The sequence below is a fragment of the Amblyomma americanum genome, chromosome 10, assembly GCF_052857255.1.
Source record: "Amblyomma americanum isolate KBUSLIRL-KWMA chromosome 10, ASM5285725v1, whole genome shotgun sequence".
Classification (NCBI taxonomy): domain Eukaryota; kingdom Metazoa; phylum Arthropoda; class Arachnida; order Ixodida; family Ixodidae; genus Amblyomma; species Amblyomma americanum.
Window position 1 is genome coordinate 6,398,035 of NC_135506.1, and position 23,619 is coordinate 6,421,653.

At 43.2% G+C, this 23,619-nt stretch overlaps 2 protein-coding genes across 5 annotated transcripts in view; both read right to left on the bottom strand.

Moving 5' to 3' along the window:
- Window positions 1-11,320, bottom strand: part of l(2)gd1 (lethal (2) giant discs 1) — a 32,261-nt gene extending 20,941 nt beyond the window's left edge. For 2 of the 4 annotated variants that reach the window (XM_077640130.1, XM_077640129.1), the window contains exons 1-7: window positions 11,146-11,318; window positions 8,936-9,086; window positions 8,110-8,216; window positions 6,675-6,781; window positions 4,424-4,577; window positions 2,943-3,057; window positions 731-820 (exon numbers count right to left, since the gene is read on the bottom strand). In XM_077640130.1, the coding sequence (XP_077496256.1) occupies window positions 731-820; window positions 2,943-3,057; window positions 4,424-4,577; window positions 6,675-6,781; window positions 8,110-8,216; window positions 8,936-9,086; window positions 11,146-11,208 (787 nt within the window). In that variant the 5' untranslated portion in view covers window positions 11,209-11,318. Of the gene's footprint in view, window positions 1-730; window positions 884-2,942; window positions 3,058-4,423; window positions 4,578-6,674; window positions 6,782-8,109; window positions 8,217-8,935; window positions 9,087-11,145 lie in introns of all 4 variants that reach the window. The other 2 variants (XM_077640128.1, XM_077640127.1) reach the window with 2 other exon arrangements.
- Window positions 11,321-15,305: 3,985 nt separating this feature from the next.
- Window positions 15,306-17,281, bottom strand: LOC144107144 (uncharacterized). Its single transcript, XM_077640131.1, has 3 exons — window positions 17,169-17,281; window positions 15,909-17,074; window positions 15,306-15,665 (listed from the first exon to the last, which is right to left on the bottom strand). The coding sequence occupies exon 2, from the start codon at window positions 17,049-17,051 to the stop codon at window positions 16,203-16,205; it is 849 nt and encodes a 282-aa protein (XP_077496257.1). The 5' UTR covers window positions 17,052-17,074; window positions 17,169-17,281; the 3' UTR covers window positions 15,306-15,665; window positions 15,909-16,202.
- Between the last annotated feature and the right edge of the window lie 6,338 nt (window positions 17,282-23,619).

Below are 23,619 nucleotides of genomic sequence, written 5' to 3' on the forward strand. Positions count from 1 at the left end.
CACCAACCCCAACTAATCCACCTTAATTCATTTTCTGGGGTAAGCCACCTTCCAAAATTATGGGGGTCCTTTTGAATTTTTTGGGAAGTGGGCAACATCCAAACTTTGAGGGTCCTCAGATTCTGAAATTTGACGGTGCCCTATGATTGGTCCAGTGGTGGTCACACGGTTCTGATGACGTCACGACCCTCTCAGTCGCATCCACAGATAGCAGGGAGTCCTCACACCCCTACTAGCAGTGGCGCAGCGGTTAAGCGATGCGCCACTGCACCGCCAGGTGGCTGTTTCAAACACAGCCATTGGAGCGGCTTGTGAGACCCAAATTGCTCTACCTCAGCTCTCGTAAGGCTCATGTGCAGTACCACAGTGGGCAGGTGGCAGCTGCATTGAATTTGGCAACCGTGGACAGCTTGCTCAAAATCCGATGAGCAGGTTACCAACTGTCCCGATGGCCAGGTTGTGATGACACCACAAGGTTGCGTGACCTAACTCAACCAATCAGAGAATTTTGTGACAGGGAAGCCGGAAATTTTTTGTTACATGACAACCTAAATGCTATCGTATTCAAAATAGCTCCGCACTAAATGCAGATTTTCTGAGTAATAGATGAATATTATCCATACTTGTGTTATTGTAAGCGCGGAATTTTTGCACTGTTACAAAAATTAGTAAATTACATCTGTGAAGCAATTTCGCCGATGCTGATTCTGGCGAAGTTGGCCGCACTCACGTGTAGGAATGGGGGGTGCAGGCCTCCGAGCTGGCACAGGTGGTGCTGTAGCAGGCCCCGAGGGCTCTTCGGCAGGAGGGGCGGGTGGCTCTGAAAGAGGGGTGTCAGGCGCAACGTGGCCCCTGTCCAGTTTGGCCACCTTGGGATGCTCATCTTCGCATCCAGAAAGAGAACAGAAGGGTGGAGGAGAGAGAACAACGCACTTGCGCCCTCCCTCCATGGGAGATAAGGAACTTCCCTCAAAGCAAATGCAGAGGAACGTGGGTCGGACAGTTTTCGAGAAAAAAATTTCCGATCTAAAAATGCATATTCCGACTGAGCCCAAGTTAGCATAGTTTATTTTAAAGTGTGCGTTCATTATGCATTAATTGAAATTATATCCTAAATTGCCAGAAAGAGCAAAAATGGGATATAAAGCAAAATCTAAAGCAAGGAATCTGAAGGGCAAAGTCAGCTGGCATAACTGATTATTGCACTAGTACCACTGCGTTTCTCTTATCCCTACTGATGATTAAGTTTTCATTTCATCAGTATTCTTGGCCCATACAGAGAAAAGTGGAGCAATGATAACCAACTGTGCTACACTGTGTACTGTACAGTCATAACACTAGAGGTTGAAAAAGGCACAACTCTGAAAAGCTACAACCTACGATATGATGTCTGAATAGCCATCAAACAAAAAAATTTAAATAAATGCATCAGCCACCTTGCTACCTGACAATTCCACACTTTGTAGAATAATCGTTTTAACTTGGTTAGCTGCAGAACGATGATTAAGCACCGTGTTCAACTTTTTACCCATCATGTCTGTCCAGACTCCTGAGTTTGGGTTAAAAAAAAAATTACAATAACAGTCATGTCTGGTGACTCTTATATCTTTCATTAATTTGTTACGGAGGCATCTGTATGCCTTAAAAAAATCAGAATCAATAGTTTTCAAAAAATTGTGTACATCCTCTCCTATCGCTTGAATTCTAGTAAGTAGACCTGGTGTTATCCAGGGCTTATGGATTTTTTTTACTGCCCGAGATATCTGTACAGAAATGATGTATTTATATAATCTCACAAAACTACCCAAGGATAAGTTGTATGCATGGTCTGCTTATGTTTGGCCCAGAATACTGATCCAGTTAAAATTACTTAGTATTTTGTGTCTGAAAAGACCTACATTATTCAGAGTTAGTTCTTGTAAAAGAACATGTTGTGTGTTCTTTGGACGTGCATTATTGTTTACAAGGTGCAAGGTGCATTGTTGTTTACATGGCATTATGATAGCTGACATCAGTGAAAATGACTGTTTTTCGTGGCGGACATTGTCGTGGCGGACGTTCATAGCGCTGACACCCTCTTTCTGGTGAACACAGATGTTCCAATACAGATGCCACACGTACTTAAACCCATGTGTCCATGCCCAGTCTTTCAAATGCACAGGCAATGTCCTATTTCATTTCGTCATGTTCTCAAGGATGTGACATTGCTCATTCAACATGTTTAGTTCCTTCTTTGTTTCAGAAATGCCCCTTTAACTGACTGTCTTTTGAGCTGAAAAACATCAATAAACACACAACACAAGAATGCCTGCAGAAGAGCAACTGCAACAGCCGGCAATACAAAAAAAAAGCCCTTGCTGAGCTAGTCCAGCAGTAGTGTCTAGCTAGCTAGACAAGCCAGTCTAGGTACCCAGGAGCAAGGAGATAAGAAAAAAAAAAGATATAGAAATGCAACAAAGATGGTGAAAGAGACAATACAGTTTATGAAAGACACTAGCACCACAAGCTAGATGTACAAAGCACTTCCAAGCAACACTATCAGTTGATAGGATATAAGTTTCTGCAGACATTGCACAACATTTCTCTAGCTGCACACATCCCTAGACATGACAGTGGGTGCCATATAAACAAAGAACATTAACCTGATAGATAAAAATTAGGATAGACTAGATGGTGTGAAAGAAATACAAGACAGGAAGGAACGAGCGAAAGCACAACAATGCTATGTTGCTCGATGTAAACTAGCACATACATTCCACTCATTTATATAGTGCATCACAAGCCCGGTATGCAATGGAAATCCTTTTTTTTTGCAATGTCAATCTTTTTTTTTTAAATGCCTTGCCCTAAATGCAGCTGTTCGGACTGAGTACCAAGGCTAGAGGCTGACACACAGGACAAGAGGAGACTATTTGGGCAGTTTAAAATGAGGTGTGACTCACGAGAAACTTCTGACGCTGCAGGGGCTGATGGCTTTGGGATAGCAACAGGAGGTGGAATTTCCTCTTCGCTCACCGGTGCACCTGCCTTAGCCTTCTTCAGCAGGGACTCCAACGTCTGCACAAATCCCCAGCAAGGTCAAAACGGCACAAGCTTCTCACACATTTTTATGGTTCCGCTAAGAAAATACTGTGGTTTGGAAAAGCCTGTGCAAAGAATAAAAAAGTGCTGCAGCCCATTTGATTGCTGCCATCAGCAACATGGCTGAATGATGCAACAGCCTTGACATTAGCCTTCCTAACACATGTCAGCTATTGAAACCACTATTCAATAGCAGGCTGCTTCAGACACTTCCAGCAGTGAACACCAACAAGGCTCCATCAGTTATGCTAGAGATGGACCAATAAAAAGTGCAGCCTTGCACCGAAAAGATTCGCTGGAAGAATTCAGTGCTGACCATGCCAAACAGGGCATTCTGTGGACACATAAATTATCAAATTACGCACACTAACAAGCTGGTGGGGTTTCTTAGGAAAGCAACCTCATGAGGAAGCAAGCACAACTGAAGACAACACAATGTAGAAACAGTGTTGATCTTCACCAGTACCTTCATGCCACAATGTATACAAGACATCTGGTACACTAAATTTCCCAACGTTGCCTGCTGTCACTACAAGTAACGAAACATGATCTGATAAGCAGTTTGGACTTGACAAGCAATACCGTCACCTTTCTAATTCAACATCAGGTACAATGCATCTTCTAGACTTGAGGACAGAGTAAGAAAGAGACATGAATTAGTGGCAATGCAGCAGCACTGCATGCTGAAAAACCTGAAGGCAGTCCACAATGAAAAATGTCATATGGTGTGACAAACCACAATATCAGAGAAGAAACCAACATTAGTGCTGTGTTCTGCATGTCTCACTGCATCAGCCAACACTTAGTTCATCTTTATGAGACAGTGTTTGATTTCACTGGCAGTAAATGCACTGAAGTGCATTATTAACGTTTTCTTTTACTTTATACTCTTAGCATTTGCAAGCATTTATTTTTTTAATTGGCTCCTTCAAAGGTAAAGCATGCACTTTTGCTGTATTTTTTTTTTGTATTTATCCCTACAATTAGATGTGAGCTATGAGATGGCACCTGTGTGTGTGCTTCTTCTGTGGGTCTGTTTTGTTCTTCACACTGCATTTAGTTTTTCACCATGAATGATGCGATGCTTGCAAGTGAAAACTGTTCCTGAAGTAAGTGGATGTGTCCTCCAGTAAGCAATCTGCCATTTCATAATAAAACTACTGGTTTCAACAACATTACAAGAAGTGATGACAAGCCTTATGAGCAGTCCAGTCAAACTAGCCTTCAAAGCGGGTGTCAAAACTCTCCAGCTCCTCCTTGTAGTCACCAATGTTCTGGCCAATGCTTCAGTCCAATACAGAACCTGCCAAGCCACAATGCATGACTGAAGCATGAAACGCACCTTGATAGCCCGGCCGTAACGCCTAGCCTTGGAGTTGTCGCCGAGAGACTTGGCTGCTGACTCAGCCGCACTGTACATGCGCAGACGCTCCTGAAGGGTCTCAACGAGCGGCATCTCACCACTGGGGCTTGACGCTGAGCTTGCCGGTGAAGGGCTGGCAAAAGCGTACATCAACAACCGTAGCATTAACTACAAAGACACAAGAAAGAAAATGTACAAACACACACTGATCCAAGAGATGGCCTTCCTTGCACCCAACGTGTCTGACCCGCTACCTACAAGCCAAACCAACAACTCTGAATATACTGAAGCGTGACAGACAACCTCATCACTAAACTAGAAAGGGCACAGTTTCAATTTGTGCAAAGCCCTCGCAGAGAAATCACACATTTATGACAGGCCCCAGCGACTGGGTAAAATGCATTTTGAGCTCAACAAGCTGACTTATTCTCAAAATGCTCTATGCTTGTCTCAGTGAGAAAAAAAAATTCACAGTTCCTTAATTATGTTACCCAGTGAACGATGTCATGTATTGGCCTAACCACAGCTGCAAGAAACAACAAAGGCCCCTGCAAAAATCAAGGCATTTCTATGAATTCTTATCAATGACTTCTTTAGTTATTTTTTGTTTAATTTACAAAACGCCACTAGTGCAAAACAAGCTAATTTTTTACATTTCCAGATACCATTTGCCATATATAATCGTTTGGGTTAGATTACTAAAGGACCCAGAACACAACTCCATCCAATTATTGTTCCAACTAAAAAATCTCACACTCTCTATGGCTATGTTATTTTTTTTCCGGCAGCAAAAAGCACATTTATCACCGACAAAATTGAATTTAAGGATCTCGCCAGACTATTCAAAGTCGTGACATCTTTACCAAAAAGGATGGTTTGCCATTGTTTTTAAGTGAGTGGCGGTGTAATGTCGCGTCTGAGATCCACACACAAAATTCTGTGTCAACACGCGCACTTTACAGTTGAAATCGACCGGTGATGGTGGCACATGTATTTCGTTTTTTTTTTCTCTTTTCTAGATTATGAGAGCTCCATTTTCAGTAAGAGTGGTCACTTTGTGATCAGAACTGCCAGCTGTAATAAAAAACGTGTGATGCTTGCTATCACAAGAAAAGGCATGACTTCATCACTGAAGACAGTTTGCAATACATAAAAGTAACCACCAATAAAATGACGCTCATCATCATCATCATCAGCCTGACTGTGCCCACTGTAGGGCAAAGGTCTCTTTCATGTCTGCACATTTAATCCTGTCCTTTGCCAGCTGCGGCGACCGCACCCCCGTCAACTCTCGATCTCATCCGCCCAACTAACTTCCCACTGCCTGCTGCTACGCGTGCCTTCTCTTGGAATCCACTCCATTACACTTAACGACCAGCGGTTAACTTACCTTCACATTATATGCCCAGCTCAAGCCCATTTCTTTCTCTTGATTTTGACTAGGATGTCGGAACGGCGTTATTCTTAGTACTCACTGCCCCGGTTGTCAAAGCTGACAAAGCTGCACATAACGAGATGACAGAGGAGTGCGCCTTTTGCTGCTGGATATATTCTACTTCAAACCTCAATGAGCAAACACACAACAGACAAGCATAATAATAAAAATCTGAACTGGAACCTAAGCTGTCTTTTCTACGTGTTCAACGAGAGAAGGGGAGAACTTCATCATACAGAAGGCAGAAAGATTGGAGAGAGGAAGATTATTACGGCAAACTATATTTGATGCACGAGAGGTGGTTAGAAAGGTGAAGGAAAAGGGTCCATAATGAGTGATGACAATACAGCGAGAGGATAGCACCATGTCTGCAGCACAGGCTTGACACTTGTGGGCCCGTTCAGAGTCAGCCAACAAGTACAGTGCTGTGTAGAACGTAGAGCTTGTGGTAAGTGGGGTTCAACATCCTGAAGCGACAAATGGGCTATGAGGGGTGCCGCAGTTGAGGGCTCTGAACATAATTTAGGCCACCTGGGGTTTTTTAACGTGTGCTGACACTGGACAGCACTGAGGCGCACTTCGTGTTACGCCTCAACCGGAATGCAGCTGCCTTGGCCAGGACTGAATCCGAGACCTACAGCCACTGCGGCAGGTAAAAGCCGAGTTCGTGGCAAAATGTACGCCCACCCAACAAAAGTCAACTCAGCCTGCAGGAGGCTTTTATCATGCGCTTCTCAATTCAGCTTTGAGCAGGCGAGCACAAGAGATGTATGAATTGAGCCACGTGTGTGTTACCTTGTTGGAAGCACCTGCACAGCGCCTGGTGGTTTGGGTGCCACTCTCGGTGGTGGCTCAGGCGCTGGCTCCTCTTCTTGATGAGGATGAAGAGCAGCCAGCTCTCCCTTGAACACAAAAATGCAACGTCACGATACCTATGCAATGGACAGCAGTAAATTGACTCAAGCTGCCACACAAACTAACAAATGAGATTCACAAGGGCAACCAAGCAAAAAAGCTTTCCCATGAGGTAAATGTTCGAAAAATGCGCAACGATTTGTATCAAGTTTTGCTAGAATTAATGCAAATACAAACACACCTTTTTCTATAAGCAACTGCTTACATCACTGCTATTACTGGTTTCTCCTTGTAGTATCACCCAGAAAGTGGTGCTTTCTTCTAAGCTGTTAAGGCTTGTTGAAAATTTATTTCAATAATGTTCTTGAAAACTGTACAAAATACAGTTTCACACCATGTGGATCCTCCCAAGTTCTGGGCACATATCATGTCAGAACAAGCTTGCACTCTTTTTTTTGGTATGGTATGTGCTATGCGGTGTTCAATGTTCCAAAGCTATACACCGGCTATGGGGGACGCCCTAGTGCAGGAGAGCTCCAGTTTAGTTTTTGACCATATGGGGGTTTGTTAACACGTGCATGGGTATTTTTGCAATTCGCCGCCATCTAAATGCAGCTGCCATGGCCAGGACTGACTCAGCAACTTTAGGCTCAGCAGCTGAACATCAGAGCCACTGCAGCAAGTGCCATTCAGCTCTTAGTGAGCTAACATAAAGATCATGAAAATTCCAGATTCAGCCGTCAGAACTGTCGATCATGTCATCACTGAGCGTGCCATCTGCGCTTGAACCTTCATTTTCCACAGTGGCCAGGATTAAAAGAAAACAACGTATTTATTATGTTCATTTCCTAACTTCATAATACCAAAGAATTTGTGTAATAATAATAATTAGTTATAAGGAAAGGAAAGGCATAGTAACTTCCTCTCTCAGGGTGGACATCCAAACTCGGCGGAGAAATTTAGCTTCAGTATTCAAGATCTTTAACCTGAAAATCAGCAACAATGCAAAAACTATCTTTCCCTGCTACTTACACTGGAAACACTGGACCACTTATTTTTTCCTGTGACTAATTACTTTCATGAGTAGTACTACTACACGTTTTCTACAGTTATCTATAAAATAGAACAGTGCTTTGTGAGCTGGCTTTCTTTTAGCCATAGCATAATACAGTGAGCCCGGAATAGCTATGAAGTTCGTCTCACCTCAACAACCACAAAAGACTTAACAGTTAGTTTCGTAAAATGAACTTGGCTCCTCACAGAGTGCCACAATTGCAAGATACTTGCCTTGGCTACACATATGAATGTAAAGCATGCGTACATTCAGCCACTCAAACCAGGTAAAAGCAACTCGCAATCAAAGAAAAGTGCATACCATAAGTTCTGGGTCATCGGAAAGGTTGGCATCATCACTCTCATCACCAGAGCCCACATCTTTCAAGGCAGCTGCAGCCATCATTTGAATTGACGCCAGGTCTGAGGCTGCGAAAAGAGCACGAAGTGTCACTATCGCATGCTGCAGTCTGTTTCCTAATGTCATAACCACAGAACTTAGAAACTAGCTCCTTTTAAAACTTGCTGCCCTGAACTTTATTTCACACTGAGGAAATAAATCGGCAAAATTTGATGACAAGGCTTTTTTTTCATAGATCAAGTTAGCAAACCAAACTTTCTAACACCAGCCGTCATAACATGTGATCTGTACAAATCTCCACTGCTGCATGCTTATGAAGGTCACGGCTACACTTTAATATCGTGGAAATCATGCAGCCAAGGAAATATTTATACTTTAGTTTATTAATGTGCACTAAGGTGGCTGCGAAAATTGCACAAAGTGTCACTATCGCATGCTGCAGTCTGTTTCCTAGGGTCATAACCACAGAACTTACAAACTAGACTCCTTTTTTAAAACTTGCTGCCCTGAACTTTATTTCACACTAAGGAAATAAATTGGCAAAATGTGTCTTCCTTGTGTCCTCTTCTTTATTTGCGCAGTACATTTCCATAATCTTTAATGTGCACTGACATCGCATAGTACATGGGTCTCTAGCATTTCGCCTCCACCGAAATGCGACCGTTGCGGCCGGGATAAAACCCACATCTTTCGGGTCAGCGGCTGAGCACCATAACCATTGAGCCACTGCGGCAGCTGGTACATTTTTATGAAAACACTAAAGCAGCTATCACACCAGAGCACAAACCTGGCTTAGGCTTTGGCTTCTTTGGCTTCTGTTGCACACGACCAGAAAGCAGAGCAGACAACTCAGCTTCCAGGTCTCCTTCATCCACATCCTCATCACTGCCATCATCATTACCAATAGCATCCAAATCGGGCATTTCAAACAGTCCCATCTGCAGCACGGATATACATAAAACAGTGAAGAAGAAAAAACGATAATGACTGATTAAAGCTGGACTATAAACTCAACTCTTGAGCAATTTATTTCTTTTGTGCAGTCCAAAGTAGTACAGGCCCACAAAGTTCTCTCCGTTCACTTTGGCACCGAAAGCAGCCACATTTGACCAGGCAACCCACAATTAAATGAACTGAATTAAAGGGACACTAAGGAAACTCCATCAAACTATTCTCAGTAAAGATCATTTTTGTGGTTCTTCACGGCTATGGTGATGCTCGTGCCAGCAAAAGGTAGCAATGTTCCATGCCGTAACTGAAAATTCCCTCAGTTAGAACCAAAATTTGCTCTTCCAGGCCTCTTTTCCTGGCAGCAACTTGAAAACTCTGTCAATTTGGAAAAAGTTAGGCAAATTTCGATTGTAAAAATTGCTTTTTCACCAGCTTTCACCCCTCAAATTCCATAAATAAGGGGAAATTCACCCAATGGTATATACCTGGCAAAAGACTCATTTATTGATGACAAAATTGGATTAAAACTGAACTTTTTTCTCTCCACCCCTCACCTGAAACTTGTAATGTCAAGACTAACAAGTTTTCAGTAATCACCATTTGGAAGTGAATGATAATTCAGCCTGGCCTCAAGGATTTGTGCCAAAAAACTGCTTTGGCATCACTACAGTTTGCTTGTGGAAACGACCGGTGATGGCAACACCTGTATTCCATTTTTTGACCCTTTCTAGCTTACAGAAACCCCCGTTTTAAGTGAAAACGGCCTCTTTGTCATTAAAAAAGCAGTAATCTGTCAGTATAGGCCAAGTTCAATTTGTTCTCTATGCCACTTTACACTCTCTTTCAAGCAAAAGCAATTGAATTCCTGACATCAAGAGCAATAATTTATGGACAGAAGCAACTAGCTATGTGTGGCAGCAGTGGGCAAGGTTGTTTTTTTTTGCTTTTTGCTCGTTTTTTGAGCTTTGCATTCTATCAAAACCTTATCTAAGACACAAAGGTTCTGCCTTTATGATGCCCTCAGCATTGTTTCTTATAAACAACATACAAAGCTAAAACAATTTGCTTGCTCGCTGCAAAGTGATCCTAACTCATAAACAGAAGACGGTATGGCGGATTGCCCTCGACACGAGATTTACACTCGTAACAAAGCTTTGCTTTTGGTTCTGTTTGCACAACTAATATTTCTGAATATCTATTAATGAAGTCCAATTTCACAGCGGGGTTTATGGACCATTTATGCTCCTGCTCCACAACACTCCTTAAAGAACAAGAGATGCCCCCTATTTGTATGCTTTCCTCACTGATCTACAATACCACCAAATCAAACAAAACAGTGGCACTGTTTTAAAGAATGCTACCATATTCAAAGTAAATTGTACCCAGCATATGAAAAAAAGAAAGAGGTACATTTCGAAACCATCGGTAGGTCGAAACAGCTGCCCCAAAACAAAACTCGTTGAGCTGCACCCCGGCACCTAATCGAAAGCTAACGGTACCGCTGATAACAAATAAGCACTAAACCAATACATTTAACTCTTCGTCAACGCTAGCCGTCGCCAAGCAGCGACAGCATCTTTGACGTGGTCGCATCGCTAAAGAACTCCTTATTACCAGAAATGCTGATTGGAAATCGTGCTACTTCGACCGATCGTGAGTTTACTAATCTGGCCCGGCGCTTCGGCTGGCTCGCAGAAAGATACTGAACAAATACAAATCATTACTAGGGTGATGTATTTTTGACAACAGTCATGATCAGGTGACCCACTCCAGGCTCGCCAGTAAGAAGGCAAAATAAATTGAACGGACGTTTCGCTCGCAACAACCGATATGACCGCTCAAAGAGGGTACAACCGTAGCGTTTTCTGCGTGTGTACCGGCATTTTCACCATAGGGACCGTTTCATGTTAGCACAGAGTGACCATAAATACATATACAGTGCATTCTCGCTCGCAAGCGCAGTCGTTTGAGACATAAAATTGCAAGACACGAGCAACTGAAAAGCGCTGCGCAACAGACACGAAATCTTGAGGAAAAGCTCGTCACCTGAGCCAGAGATGGCTTAGCCCCACCAGAGCGGGCTTTGCCACCTCCCGAACGCCTTGCCATGTCGGTTAGTTTCCGTCTTGAACCATGACAACCACAGAAACAACTCGAATGATTACAAGACACTCAACGGCTTCCAGCAGCGCGTAAGCAGATGGGCGTGAACTGCTGGATTGGATCGTTCTGGATTGGTAGTCAAGTCGCGCAAAGTCGTACCGGTTTCACTTTTGTTCTTATTTTTTTTTTTGCGCTCGAAGGTTGATCGGTTAGATTGTTCGGCGTGGTCTGGCGGGTGTATGCAATCGCCGCTGTCATTGAAGTCGAGACCACCCTCATACACTACCTGCACTGTCTGTGGGATTGCCCCCAATCGATGCAACCTATACCCCCTCCATATGGCAGGCCGCTCTGCGAGCTGCTCAACTGTCTGGCCAAGTATGGCTAGTGGGCAAAGCTCTCCGTGAAACCCAGGCCCGTGGACAAGTAGGGGCCCACTTCTGAAGACCTTTTGTTTTCTGCAAATTAAGTTGTACCTCCGCCGGGCAACACGTCATTTTTTTCTCTTCGTCTTCCAAACGACCCGCTAGTGTCCTATGTGCGTTGCAGGTGCATGCGAGCCCGTTGTCATGGAATTGACCATCTCACGCAAGCTGCTGCCCATTCGATTGAGATTTGAACGTTAAAAACCACCTTACGACCTACCTGAATATTAACGGCGGTGGCAACGTTGTGCCAAACACAGTATGCGAAATCACGATATAAGCAGTATTTCGTTATAACCGGAATACTTTTATACAAACCGTTGAGAGTACTTACGATTTAGCTGTCCAACCCAAGTGGTGATCATTCGTGGCTTCATCAAGCTTCAAAGAAGTTTGCCAAATGCATGTTAGCACAAGTTTTTACATATGTGCAAGGCATATCCCTTGCATTGCGAGATCGACACACACACGAAAGTTCTCAGAATCAAGACTAAGAGAGAGAGAAAATCACTATTTTTCTGTGCAATACCAAGGCTGTGCAAGTCTGTGGCTTTTCAGTCAGCGCCAGCTGATCGTTCCATTGGCCGATGCCAGCCAGGCATGCCAGGAGCATAGGCAGTACAGAGTCGATCAGACTTGTCCAGACCGCTTGAGAGGTGCGGACCGGAGGAGTCAAAGCGAAATTCCTAAGCAGGTATTGACTTTCGCTTATAATGCTTGCGCTGGAGAATACCAGAATAGACACGTGAACCGTGCAAACACCTGCGCCTTACCACTAGCAAAGCAGCAGCGATAAATGTCACTTCATTTGCTCTGCAGCAAACCAATTGAGCGCTCTAGGCAACTGTGATCGACTCTGTACGTATAGGGATGAAGAAATTGGGGGGAGATTGAACAATGAGGGGGCAAGAGGAGACAATGTTCCAAATTCGCGTAAAAGGCATAAAAGACATGAACGGAGGCGTTACATATAGAGACGGGGGGAGGGGGGGGGGGGTTGAATTTTACCACAGATGCGGGACTCTGATGTGGTAAAGTTAGGGTGGAGTGCAGGAAGGTGGGCGAGGTATAAACTTCTTGCAATTGTTTTGGATGGCACTAATGTCTCAGCCCTCACAAACTTAATCCATGCTAGTACGTTTTAGGAAATTGTGCATGGAACTTCGCTATTCACTGAAGGCCTTTTGGGAACAGTTCAGGATTTGTCTTCTGGCACATTTTTTAAGTTTCAGTAAAGCCTCTTTTGATACTGCTTCACATGGTTTAATATCCTGAAGAGTCAGTACAGTTAGCCTTGATGCACACGAGTCTTTATGAATGCTTTCCTTCAAACCGAACCCATCACATTCTATCAACTGCTTTTCTAGCTCATGTTCTGTCACAAATGAATTCCCATACAGATCCTCACTTAGCCCTTGCTCTTCCACATTACTGACCTACTTCAGCATAGGCTCTTTGCTAATAACCGATATTTACTGCAGCATCACTAATCCACATGATCATTATAAAGCTTGAGTTTCACTTTTCATTCCCTTAAGGCAGAAGCAATCAAATAGGAATGTTGCGAGAGAATGCACTTTTCTAGGCAAACTAGGCCCGCCACGGCAGAGTTCGAACTCGGGTACTCCGGATCAGTAGCCGAGTGCCCTAACCAGCAAGCCACCGTGGCGGTATCCTCAAAAACCAATATTTATTTTCAGTTCATACGAAACCTATCTTCCATGAGAGCAGTGTGTTGGATATGGAGCCGAGCTAGAGGGCGGTGATCAGGCTCCATTTGCGACAAGCGCGTGCGCTGGTTTATAAAGTGCACTTCCGGAGCTAGCCTACCACGATTTGTCCCACTATCTGTCTGTCTACTCATATATCTTTGTCTTCAAGTCACCAACAAGTCTCACAATGCATTTCAAACTCTAGCTAACCACATGCTTGGCTATTCAAGATGCAACCTTTCACCGGTGACTAGCTCACTTTATTAAACCTTGCTCCATCCAAAATCTAAGCACTCCCATGCCATTAGAGACATTTGCCAAACCCATCACTTGAATTTACAAAAAAAAAAAAAACACGCTGTTTATTACAATTACTATCCTCACAAGAGTCGGATCTATGAAAAAACTTATCGATCTCTTCCTGTGCCACCACCACTGCCAGTCATTTCACAAAATTGCTGCAACCCCATTTTAAGCTAACCAACTGCAGCACCTCCTAAAAGCCACCATGCCTTGGCTACAATTTAAAAGTGCCAGTGCCATACCATCAACCCTTTTGCCAACATTTAATAAAATCCCCTTGCCACTACCATCTCAAACAGCACACTTAAAAATGCTGCAGATATAGCATTCTTATAATCACACTCCACTCTTTGCACTCAACTGCATTTTTGAACCTTTTACCACCTTCAGGCCAGAACAGTATGCAAATAAAATGGAAAATTTAATCTTTCCTATTCCAAGCCCTCCAGATTTTTAACACTGTAAATAAAGTATTTTAAACAGTTCTGGTTATATTTGACCACACTATTACAGTACTTGCACCTGCTAACCAATGAAGCTGCTTCATGAAACATTGTCAAACAGTGCAGTTTCCACAAAAATTGACAAAATTTAATGAACATGTACCTACCATGCTCTCTTTATTAGACACTTTTGATGGGGAACATCATCCACTTTATATTAGATTTGAACATATCTGTACCCCTCTGCCTTAAAGTCAGGTGAACAGGCGACTCCCTTACTGCCGACCAACAGCAGTCACAAATACGGTTAAACCAACATCCAGTAATTTCAAATTTCATTCTCCACGAAAACTACAAGAAAAAAACATTGGCGCAAATTCTTGCTAAATCTCATTCTACTGGCTTTAACCTTGATTTCCACATAAACCACTTCACAGCCAGTAACAGCACAAATTACGAGATTCAGCAAAATTTAGTTTAAGCACGACTTTAGTCAATCCCACAGCATGCTTATAAGACACTTGTGGTTTAAGAAAATTTTTATGGTTAATGGGGGGTTTAACATCCCAAAGCGGCTCATGCTACGAGGGACGTGGTTGAAGAAAATTATAGCACTACACTAACAATGCTGGCATCAGTTAAAGCAGAATGCTTCAATACTTTTTCTGGTCATGAAAACCCTTTGCAACATTACGGGTGCTAAAAGGCTGCCTTGTTGCAGCGCCATCTGTAAAAAGGCATCGCCCAAGGAGCACAGCGCCGGCACGACAGAAAATGAAGCCCCTGGCAGGACATATGAAAGAGCAATTTTTTGTTTGGTTTGTGCATTCCAGTAATGCATCTGGTGCGCAGTGGTCCCCCAGCACACAAGACCCCTGGCAACATCAGCTGCAGGAGAAACAGAAGCAGACAGTACAGCTGCAGGAAAACTGAGGCTTCACCTCCATCTCTATAATTATGAGTTTGTGAAAGGATATTTGATACCAAGTAAACCAAGTAGATTTCCAATATTAGAGCACCAGTTTCTTGCCTTAAAGCACCTGCTTTAACATTTCCAAACATACCTTACGAAGAATTTTATTTAGAGGCTCCTGTTACCTTTTTTTTTACTATAGCAACTGGGGCAAAGGTTATTCCTTAGCACAAGCCTAGTGTGGCTCAATTTTTTACTTAATGGCACCCCAGGAAGCACGAGCAAAGGCTACACACATGAAACAACGTTGCAGGTCAAAAGCATTTATTCAACACTCAACCGTACCAATCATTCAATATTTACAATTCTCACATGCAATTGCAACAATGCATCCATTACACAATAGCTATTTACAATGCTTTGAGACTTGCCACGATGATTCACTGCATATGCATACAATGCATGTTTACAGAAAAGCTGGCAGAAACAACAAAAAGGATGAAATTTAAATCCTACCTAGACTAGCAATGAGTTACCATTACAAAGAAAAACAATGCAAATTTTCAAGGAGTCATGAAAACACTAGAGAAATTTTGTGGTTTACCAGACCTACCATCCTTACTTGCGGGTAGTGATCCCCAGGTCAGCACCAAGACAGCAGTGGACGCTATAAAGCAAAAAGCTTCTCCAATAACTGGTTCTTCAAACCCAGCGCGACAGTGTTGTGTTGCCCTGGCTATATGCTCATTACTTAACAGATATGTGTAACTGACACTACCGCAGTTAGCATACATACAACTAATACAGTTGGTGTGCACAAGAACACGAACACTAGTCAAATGACTGCGACCTGACCGATGTTCTGCTAAGTGTTGTGTCAGTACAGCTGGGGTGCGTAATGGATACCAACCATCACTGATGGCGTGCAGCTGAGTGTGACCATGACGATGCCAACTGGTCGTCGTGCAGAACACGGTCACAGCTATCTCCGCCGCAACCTGGACATCGTTTCTCGCCCGAGACGGTCACCTGAAACGAGAAAATCCGTGAAAAGCAAAAAGGACGTCTGTCCAACGCTCACATCGGTGGCACAGGCACGAGTTCTCGCTCAAGTCCTTAACTACACGGGCATAATGGACACGCTGTACCGACCATCGTCTGGAGTTCACACTTGTCAAGGTCATGCGAGACGCCCGGTACCGGTTCATCCCACGGTGCTCACCACACGGCACTGCTTTTCCTCGTGAAGACTCTTCGCCTTCCCAGCGCAGCGGTGACAGAATTCCAACGACACTGCTCCATTGGCGACGTGGATGCACACACCCCCCGCCTTCTCAACGGGCGGCCTCCGCTTGCCGCCGGTGGAAATGTAGTCGTGATCTGCTTCAATCTTCCGGCGCTTAGCGGGGACGCCCTCCAAGAGCCCGTCCGAGAGCGAGGTCGCCAAACTAGGCCTAACCGAACGAATGTTGTGAACCAACGTCGAAATTTCGTCGACATTGCAGAGCACACTTCTCAAGTACTGCACTTCGTCGCTCAGCTCTTCGATCTCCCTGCTCATTTCAACAGAACGCTGCTTGAGCGTCGCATTCTCCGTCGACAGGGCGCGGACGCTGCGTTCGAGCTTTTTCACATAAAGCTTTTTCTTAATTCTGTTCTCCCGCGCTGCAATGGCGTTCTTGCTCATGCAGCTTCCGCGGGTCTTGAACGCTTCTAGGAAGTCCTCTTCCAACTCACCCGGCGAGCCGGGGTCTTCATCGTCATCTACGTGAACTTCGTCAGAGCTGGAAAGGGACTCGCCTTTGACACGAGAGCGAGACTTACCAGCGAGCACGGCGTCGTTAGGCCTAGATTGGCGACCAGACTTCGACCGCGTCGACACCGCCTGCTGCCGAGTGACCGGTGGCAGCGACAGGACAGCTCGCGCACCGTCGTCGCAGGAACCGGAGGACGCGGTCGGTTCGCTGACTGCGACGTCGGAAAAGATGCTGCCGTCTCCGTCACCCATGAAGTGACCGAGCATGATGTCTCGAAGAATTGGCCCGGCGTCCATGTCGTCCAACTCGGCCTGGAGGGCTACGGGGAAAAGAGGAAACGCGTCCACGGACATTATTGTGGCTTCACGCTCTTACTCTAAACAATAGCCTATCTCTTTGCAAGAGCAGCGTACCCGATTTATCCGCTTTTCGCAGTTAATTTGGATGGCGGACGCTGCAACCCACCCCAGCGTTTTCCAACGTTTACGAAACGCACGAGCCGCTGAAACAAAGGGCCGGTTCAAGGCTACACATGGTTGCAAACTGATAAGGCTGAAAGCACTCCGCTAACTGCCGCCAATCGTGAATATTTAATTTTATTAGCAGCAAAAACACAGACACATTCATTCGTTAAAGCTTTAAACAGTATAAATTAATAAATATAAATGATTAGCTCCAGCAGCCACTTTCTGGTGCTTACGGTTGGAGTCGCCATCTGGAAGGGGCAAATAAAAGCTGCTGCCTTGTGTTGCTCATGTCTCCATTGCTGTTGTTGTTAGCCTATCAAAAGATGGCACATACCCACACTGGGGGTCGGCCAAGAATCCTGTGGCTATTCACCTGAACGCAGTTAATAAAAAGGAAAAGCACGTGAGAGCGCAACACCGGTACAGTGAACTAGAATATATTCTAGTGCACTGTAACACCGGTGAATTCTTCCTCATGAACAGAAAAGGGATGAGAGTTATGATTTCAAAATTATAAGAATAATAATAAAGAGAGAGATTAAATAATAATGATTAAGTCAAAATGTAATAATTGATAGAAAAGAAAAGTTTGGAACACTTAGCAAGGCAGTCGGTGAGCATTGTCTTCCGAAAACAGTTTTTTTCTTCTCTCACTTCTTTAGTTATCTCTCCGACTTTTATACCAATGAATTTTTGTTAATGTATCTTTTCACTGATGAAACTTGACCGCAGTTTACGTAAATTGACATGGAGGAAAAAAAACTGAGGAGAAAGCATCCGGCGAGCGTTGAAGCCTAGTCGTAAAAAGTAAAAATGCATTAAAAAGAAGAGAGTCGGTCCCCCCTCCCCCCGTGACCACGCCACATAGAGTTGCTTACAATGCACTGTCCTCAAAAATTAATTCTCAAGTGCCACGCCACGTGATAGCGTGCGGTGATATCTAGCGCCGCTGGGCGCGCGCATGCGCGGACTAGGGCGGCAGACTGACCGTAGATCGACCTACTGTAGATGCCCGCGTCACGGGCCGCGCAGACGGGCGCACTAAAACATACCAACACCGAAATACTAAGAAAATACTAAGGACTGACTGGGAGAGTGAAAAAAACGGGGGAGGGAGCGCTTCATGAGCGCTTGGCTTGAGAAGGCTGGCCGCTTAATTGGCGTCGCGCTCCCTCCTAGGCTTTTTTTCCTCCATGTAAACTGACCACGAGCTGGGGTAGGGGAGCGACGAGGCGCGCGAGATTCGAGTTCTTCATTCAGCGCAAGCGGTGCGCCTAAGTTCGCTCACTTATTTAAGTATTCCAGTACACTGCAGCTAATTTGAACCAACAGTAAAAACTATTGCTAGCAATCCCTTGAACGTGAAGATAGCGCTAGTAGGAAGCCCACATGGCGAGAGGACGACACAGCAAACTAACAGCGCTACCTTCAAAGAATGAGTCACCAAGCACGAAGTTCTTGTAAACTGCACACTTAGTGCATTGAGAATGGCGATGGAGGATGAGTGAACATGGAATAAGGCAATATCAGGTATTCGCAAACAGTTTCGGAGACACCAAACGTCCTGACGACGTCCTCATCCCGAGCAGGACATTGAGTACTTTTTGAGTGCGTCATGACCAAACGTCCTCAGTAATTCGTACTTCGCTGGACGACTCGATGACAAAAATTCCTCACACATCCAATCGTAGGACAATATTGTGGCATTAAACTGAGATAAAACCACCTTTATCCCTCGCACTCGGCTTACATTAATTCAAAACTACAGGTTTATTAAAAGATATTTGTTCACTGTAGCGATATAATGAAGGAAACCATTGTGACTAAAGAAAATATATGCTTTGTGGAGATGTCTTAAGATATTTTGGCTTTTAAACCTGTTATGTACTGCATGCTTCTGATGGGGTTGGACTACTTAGATTTTGAGGCCATTCGTCCAAGTGGCTTTTGCACTGAAGTGGCAGAATTCAACTCCTGAGAGAGTTGTAGTCGGCATCACTTTTTCTAATCGTAACTCCTTATAAGAGAGTTGTAGTTGTTGTTATATGAAAATATTGCACAAAGAACAACCTGTATGTACCAACAAATACGGTAAATGAACCAAGGTTGAGCATGGCGAAACTTTTGCAAAATTTGTTTGCAAAACTGCAAGATAAAAGAAGCAAAAAAAGAAAGCTGCTTCACAACCCTGTGTACACTGCCTACAATAATTTAGCAAATAATGACCCGCGTTCTCTGGGTTAAATCGTCATCCGGCGTCCTGAAAACAGACTAAGAAGGTCCTTCAGAGGAAATCTGAGGGTGTCCTGAGGACATACTGAGGCGGAACAACAGGACTAAGTGAGGGCTTGTTGAGGAGCAGTAGAGGACATCCTCAGGACAACCCAGTGTCCTCAAAAATAAATCCTCAGGATGTCCTGAGGACGTATTTGTGTTGTCTGATACATTTGCTGTCCACTACATGGTGTTGATGCAGGCGAAACACATAGGCGCCAGTGTGCTGTGCGACGTCAGTGCACAAAGATCCTCAGATGGTCGAAATGGTTGGTTGTTTGGCCTCAAATAATGATGGCACATACTACGGTGGAGTGGGGGTCGAAACTATTCCAAAGCTCTCCACTACAGCACCTCTCTTCTTTCACTACCGCCATCGCTGTTGAGGTGCACATTAAGAAGTGAGACACTGCAAAAAGGATCAAAATGAAAGTCGACACAACCTGAATAGGGAATGCTGCTGTGATGGAGCATCACCCATTTCCAATAACGGTATGTTTGCATAATAATGGTGTGTTTCGATGGGGAGCAGCGATGTAGGTAGTTGGTGTACAAGCAACCGTCTGGGCAACTCCGTGGACGCCTCATGTGCCGCCACGTTCAAAAGGAATGAAGGAGCTAGTAGCAAAAGAAAGAAGAAAGATACAGGCGCCGTAGTAGAGAGTTGTGGGATAGTTCCGACCACCTGGAGTTCTTTAACTCCTTCCTTACTGTGGGAAAAAAGGTGCACTTTTGTACGCACATTTTATTAATGCAATAGTGTTAAAGGGCCCATTGTCCAGAAAATATGGTGTCGGCATTGTGAGCGAAAAAGCAAGCATGACTCTGGGAGGTGATGTCCAGAGAGCAACCTAGGAGGTGAATGGGCCACCTAAGTCACATAACCTTGCGGCATCATCACAACCTACCCACCGGATAGCGAGCAAACTGCCCACCATGGCAGGTGGCAGTTAAATCAATGTTTGGCCGCTCGGAAAAGCAATCTGGACAGTACAAAGCCCACTGCTGGGAGCACCTGCCATCGCAGGGCAGTGGCACATCACTTAACCGCTGCATCACTGCCTCAGAAAGGGTACGAGGCTCACAGGGATCTATGAATGTCAAGTAGAGAATGACCTTCAGCATATATGGGAATTAACCAATCACGCAGCCGCATCATACCTTTAAGGTAGAGCTTAAGTGTTCCCTCCAATTTTTATTTTTAATAACATCCTTCGTTTTCTAGCCTTTTTAAAAAGTTGCAAAAAGAGCTCATGCTTATCCCTTATTAAGGGCATCCCACAGGTGTTAGTAGGGAACAGTTCAAAAACAAAGTTTTCTCATTCAATTTCTGCACTATTTATGCAATTTATAGCAGAAAAAATTCAAGAGATATGGCAAAATATTTTGTCAATTGAAGAATACCATTACCACACAAACAATGGAGCAAGCTGCCAATTCAATAACAAAAAAGTTCTCAGAAGCCAGCAAATCCCACTTCAGAACCAGAATCTCCAAGCAGGGACCAGAAAAGCTCAACCCAGAACCAGCTGATACATCAAAAGAAAAGCAGAAGGGTGTTTCCTTCTGGGACCAGTAGACCCCGGCACAAAACCAGCTAGCACCCTATGGGAGCACTTCAACCAGCAGCAAACTAGAAGGCTTCCCTTTGGTACCATACAGGACTATTAAATACCAGCAGATTCCCATTAACAGATTATCACCTGGGTTGACTGAAAAAATCATGTTACATTAGCATTCAGCACATCAAAATGAAGCGAAATGAATATACTAGTTGACAGCTGCATTTCAAACAGAAATGTTGAGCAGCAATGTAAAATCTTATATGTCAGTACAAAATTTGGAGAAAATTATAGGGAATATTATAACATTAAGCTTACAACACGAAAAACAGAACATTTATAAACTTCGGAAACATACAAAAAGGTTCTTGTTTTGTTTATAATGCACCTGAGAGTTTCAGTGCTTTAATTTACAATTTAATTTAATTCAAAAATCTTTATTGGGCACGCATGGCTCAAGGCCGCAGAACTAATTAAGGTGCTCTGCCTGACCAATACTTTGAGCTACAACAAAATGTTTCTTGCCTCTTGGAAAGCAGCTATTTCTTGGACATGCTGGAAAAGCTATTTTTTCTCTATATACTTTATCTAAATACACTACAAAGTAGATACACATCTACTAGCATGAATCTGCCTGACCAATACTTTGAGCTACAACAAAATGTTTCTTGCCTCTTGGAAAGCAGTTATTTCTTGGACATGCTGGAAAAGCTATTTTTTCTCTATATACTTTATCTAAATACACTACAAAGTAGATACACATCTACTAGCATGAATTTTATTCTTAATGATAGAAAATGAAAGAGTAAATACGGGATTTTAATTCACAGGAAATACTGCAAGGTACAAAAGTTTAGCAGTACTTCAAAAGATGTCCGAGTATCAAGAAAGAAAAAACTGGCTACTGTATCTGGTGTATTAAAAATTTTAATTAAAGCAATTTAAAGATTATGCACAAAAATGTTGTACCTTAGTAATGTTTTTAGCTCCAAAAGCAAGCCTTCACCAACCAAGGCTCGCATGTCAGTGCACGAAACAGTTCCTTAATGTTGAAAGACACATACAGATATCCATCAAACACAGAAGAGCAGTAAAATACCCTCTCGATGCACTAACCTAGGAAGAAAAGAGAGACCAGAAAACAAGCTGGCATCAATATATTAGACCTAGGTGCAGTCTTAGGAGCTCTGAAGCAGTCTTGTATACGAGCAAAAAATCAAATGACATGCCTCTGCACTTGTGACTCTCTTTTAGCCATCAGCTTTAGCACAAAGTTGTTTGCTCAGTATGAGCACCCAGACATACTTAATCACGTTGATTGAATCCAATTGCCTATATTGAGAAAATAAGCTTGATAACATTGCCACATTTCATCACCTGTTCGGCTCCACTGCATTGTCATGTGGGGGGAAGGATTTTTTTCCAGGCAAAACAGCTGTCTCTGTCGACACGGTGAGACCAGTTCTTGGCAATATAATGTTGACAAGTGGCTAATAAAGGCCATAGTACTGCAAACATTCCTATTACATCCTAGGCAGCACAAAAAATTAGTACACTGACAGCAGGCAGGAAAAAATCTCCCTAGTGGACAGCAGTTGGCACTTTGGTCTCATTTTATGAGGTCTCCATAGTCTAAACTAAAACCACACTCTCCGACATTACCTTGACGCTCACCGTCGCTATCGCTTCAGAAGAAATTATCTTGAAGCCAAAAAAAATTAAAACACCAAGGAGTCTTAAGACAGCCGTCAGAGAACTGGCCATACTAGTAAAGGAATATGTACACCAAATTTTTGCTTGCGTGTATACTTCTTTCAAACTATCCGTTAGACATTCGTATATGTACATGGAGCACCCTATGGTAGTCGTGTATGACCACTAGATAAATTATAATTGAATTTCTTCTTCACGCTGTTTCACTTTCGGTTTCATCAATTGAACGAAGATTGTGACGCGTAGTTGGTGTTTAGGTCACATGAGGCATAAAAAATCGACTATATAAATGCTGAACGGGCATTTTTGTCATTCCAGGTCTTGGAAGAGGATGGATTAAATGCCGTAGTGAATTAAAACTACATAGCAGCGATTAAATTAGTTGTTCTAGTGGCTCACGTGACCAAAACATCAACGTGACGTCACAGTCATTGTTCGGTCGATGAAACCGAAACAGCATAAGAGAAGAAAGTTAATTAGTACAACTTATTTAGCGGTTGTAGGCAAATACCACCTGGTAATCCACGTATTCTTATTGTCAACGCATAGTTTAACAGAAGAAAACGTGCAATAAAATTAGGTGTCTATAGTCCTTTAAACGTAGAGCACTGCAATCTTCAGTCCCGAGCCAAGATTCACCACTTTGCAGCAGTTATAAAATTACTTAAATAGTGAAAGATTTACTTCTTGGGCTATATATATATATATATATATATATATATATATATATATATATATATATATATATATATATATATATATATATATATATATATATATATATATATATATATATATATATATATATATATATATATATATATATATATATATATATATATATATAT

What these genes read in the sequence shown, in the direction of transcription:
- LOC144107144 (XM_077640131.1), bottom strand. Translation starts at nt 17,051, where the DNA reads ATGGACGCCGGGCCAATTCTTCGAGACATCATGCTCGGTCACTTCATG.